The sequence below is a fragment of the Limulus polyphemus genome, unplaced genomic scaffold (genome assembly GCF_000517525.1).
Source record: "Limulus polyphemus unplaced genomic scaffold, Limulus_polyphemus-2.1.2 Scaffold15339, whole genome shotgun sequence".
Lineage (NCBI taxonomy): Eukaryota > Metazoa > Arthropoda > Merostomata > Xiphosura > Limulidae > Limulus > Limulus polyphemus.
Genome location: NW_013680949.1, coordinates 1 through 3,884, shown reverse-complemented (window position 1 = coordinate 3,884; position 3,884 = coordinate 1). Strand labels below are relative to the sequence as shown.

Here is a 3,884-nt window from a genome sequence, read left to right as displayed (position 1 = left end):
TGCAAGTGAATGTATCACAGAAATATATGAATACAGTTCAAACTTGGTATATGATTTATTTTTGGACATTTCAGGTAAAACTGTTAAAATATAAACAGTATTTTTTTCTCTTTGTTTATTTTTGTAATTAGACAATGATATTTTATTCCAGCCTCATCTGATTAACATGTGATTCTAGTTTGGATTAGCTTTACGTGAACATTTTTTCAAAATGTTACTTCAAACATTTTGTATGTATTTGTTTAAACTTTACTTTGTTTTGTTAACATTCGTATAATTATGGTTTTACAAAATGCTATGTTTGTGTGCATTTGTAAAATGGATACATTAATCATTCCAATGGATGCTGAAAACTATCGATATTACTTAGTTGAGTATATTTGGATACAATTCCCGAGTATAAATATTATTATTATATTTTCTGTTCATATCCTGTTTGATACCTGCTATAATATTGACAGGAGGGTGTCAGTATCAACAAGTCTTTATTAACTCTCGGGAAAGTCATTTCGCATCTTGCAAGCCACGGAACACCAGGACCCTCAGCATCTAGCTCAACACAGAAAAAAACATTATTCGTTCCTTACCGAGAGTCTGTTTTAACATGGCTATTGAAAGAAAGTCTTGGAGGGAACTCTCGCACTGCTATGATTGCAACCATCAGCCCCTGTAACATTCACATCGAAGAAACATTGAGTACTCTAAGATATCCTTCACTGAAATATTTGTGTGTCCTTAAATGTGTAACTACTGAGTTAATATTAATATAACAAAAGTCAGTTTAAGATGTTTTGTGATTTACATTTTACAACATAAAACTTTACCCTGAGTAATTTGTGTTGTGTTCAATGATAATATTGGAATATTCGTATTTCCTATTCAAGTTATATACTTAAGTAGATATATATATATATGTTTAATGTAGGGTTCCAAAACTTAATAGTTATTAGAAAATAATCTGTTTGTTTGTAATAAAGTAAAATATACTTAAATACTGTTCGCAGGTTCTCTTATTGTACTACATCTCTGAGTATTACGTTTAGTCACATAAGTTAATTAGAAAATAGTTTTGATGAAAGGTTCCGAGAGCTGAACTATGTTCCGATAAAAATTAGGATTTACTGATTCTTCTGACATGATGAGCCATGCTATATGTCAGACTTACGTTGCAATATATATAAATAAGCCTTGAAGGAAATTTACAAGTGACCTTAGATGACTCAAACCTAATAGAGCTCGTCTATGAATAGCGTACCCTGAACATAGTGAATTAGTGTTGGGATAAGATACCATTTATATTAAATGTTGCAGAATCAACTGGGTTTTATTTTATTTAAAAAGATCAATCTTGTCTGTAAAAAGAAGTTCTTATGACCACACATTTGTCTCAGGTTGAAATAGTTTATTCCTTAACTCTCCGCACATATGCTAAACAAGCGAGAGATATTGTTAATGTTGCCAGAGTTAATGAGGATCCCAAGGCTCGATTGATTAGAGGTAAGTTATTTCGTACATATAAGTAATTGGATATTTGACATTCTTTGGGAAAGTATTACAAGGGTTACAATTGTTTTCAATCAAGTCATATAGAAATGTCTTTTCTGAAAGAATTATATAACATCACATATTTTTATTCAGCGGACTGCTCATTAATGATGCTCTGAATGTGAAGTGTTTATTGTTTTTCTGAAGAGCTGCATGCTGAAGTTGAGCGTCTTAGGAGTCAACAAGCACCATTGAGACCAGAAGAATATACAGCATGTGTGGATGAGATAGCTGCGCTAAAGTTAAAACTTCAAGAATCGCAAAAGCTTCTGGACCAGACAACCAGGTAATTGAAACTAAATAAAAATGTATTAATTAATACAAGACCTATTGTGAATAATTAGTTGGTCAGTATGTCTGAAAAAATTAACTAAAAATGTAATTAATTACTTAATACAAGCTCTTTTTAAACCATTAGTTTGTCAGTATGTGTGAAAGGAAACTAATAATGTAATTAATTAATACAAGACTTCTTTCTTTCTTTTTTCTGCCTGTTCAAGTTTCTCCTTCCAAGACCTGAAAGTAAAGCATTCGGTGAACATCCAGTATCACGTTAGCTTTTTAAACCCATTTTTCTGAACTATTTCTGCACCAAAATCACAGAAAGGATCAGAAAATTTTGCTACAACTGAAAATTTCTGAGTGTTAAAAATAAACCTTTCATTCTGACTTTGCCAAAACACAAATGCAATGAATGAATCACTGTGCAGTCACAAGAATTTTTATACAAGATGACTTGAGTATGAAACAAAACAAAAAAGCCCCAGAAGAACCTGTCCAGATTTTTCTATCCATTTATTTATTTACGTTTGTTACACTCTGTCCAGTGCAGATTTCCACATCCAATACTGAAATGTTTTCACCATACAAATAGGCTCCTAATAACATGTAACAGAAAGAACTTAGACAAAAAATGTCACCAGCTTTACAATTAATCCCACTAATTTATATTTAGTAGTGTAAAATACAAACACTATTGTGTAAAGTTTGAAATTAATTTTCTGTAAGATGATGATGTCACAGCAATAATCTTCTCTATGTCTTAATTTTAAAAGTTATTAAATTTTCCCGTTTCACGCTACAAGAAACACGTTGCTTCCTTCATTACGAGGTCAGTTTCAAACTCATTAATCTGCAAGTAATATACCTAAGTTCTCTAACTTTTGGAAAGAGGATGAACTTTTATAAACAGTTAAAATAAGAAATTAAACGTGAATGTTTCAAACATGTCGATCAATTAATGTTTTTACAATAGGTCTTATATTAATTAATTACATTATTAGTTTCCTTTCACACATACTGACAAACTAATGGTTTAAAAAGAGCTTGTATTAAGTAATTAATTACATTTTTAGTTAATATTTTCACACATACTGACCAACTAATTATTTACAAGATGAAAACCAATCATTTACAGGTTTGTAAGTCAGATATATATCAAACCCTAGCCCAGCACCACAGGACTTTAACCAATCATTTACAGGTTTGTAAGTCAGATATATATCAAACCCTAGCCCAGCACCACAGGACTTTAAACAATCATTTACAGGTTTGTAAGTCAGATATATATCAAACCCTAGCCCAGCACCACAGGACTTTAAACAATCATTTACAGGTTTATAAGTCAGATATATGTTTTAAACCGTAGCCCAGCACCATAGGACTTTTGTGTCACTCCGAGCATACACATACACAATTAAACCATCAAAAGTGAATTGGAAATATAATTTTTCAACAATTTTTTTACTTAAAACTATTTTAGAATTGGTGTTTTAGTATTACGTAATGTTTATCTTGTTTATTTCCTGAATAGAAATTAATAAAATACCCAAAACTTCATTTTTGACTTTTCTGTAGGTGTTTCAACTATGAGTATATCACACTTCTCGATTATTTTAAATTTATTCACTAGCCTCTAAGCTTGAATTATTTTTTTCCTATGAAATATCAAAGTGTGTAGTTAGCTCCATCTATATTTCATATATCTATGTCATCTAATTGTTGAATTGAGAATAAATTAGTTTAAATCACATTTCTACTAAGTGCAGAGGCGTTGACAGCTTTGAATTGTTCCTAACTTTAGAAACTGATACAGCCTAAAGCTAATGATGAACAGAAAGGGGGGGGGGACAATTCTAAGTAGCCAAGTATACACTAGTTCTGTGTAAAATTTAGTTAAGCGTTAGAAAATGTTGAAATTGAGTAATAAAACAACCCTCCCCCCAAGAGTTTTGTACTGCTTCCAACATTATTAGAGGTCTGGAATTCTTTTATAGTTTCTGATGATGTCATGCTCATTTCTGTTAATATTTTTGTGTTATCTCTGTTTGAAAGCTTTG

General features: G+C 31.1%; 1 protein-coding gene across 1 annotated transcript; it reads left to right on the top strand.

Moving 5' to 3' along the window:
* Positions 1-461: 461 nt before the first annotated feature.
* LOC111084255 (kinesin-like protein KIF14) lies at positions 462-1,831 on the top strand (the record flags this gene model as incomplete). Its single annotated transcript, XM_022381020.1, has 3 exons — positions 462-706; positions 1,424-1,497; positions 1,693-1,831. Coding segments are annotated over 3 exons (458 nt in total), but the record flags the coding sequence as incomplete, so codon positions are not given.
* Between the last annotated feature and the right edge of the window lie 2,053 nt (positions 1,832-3,884).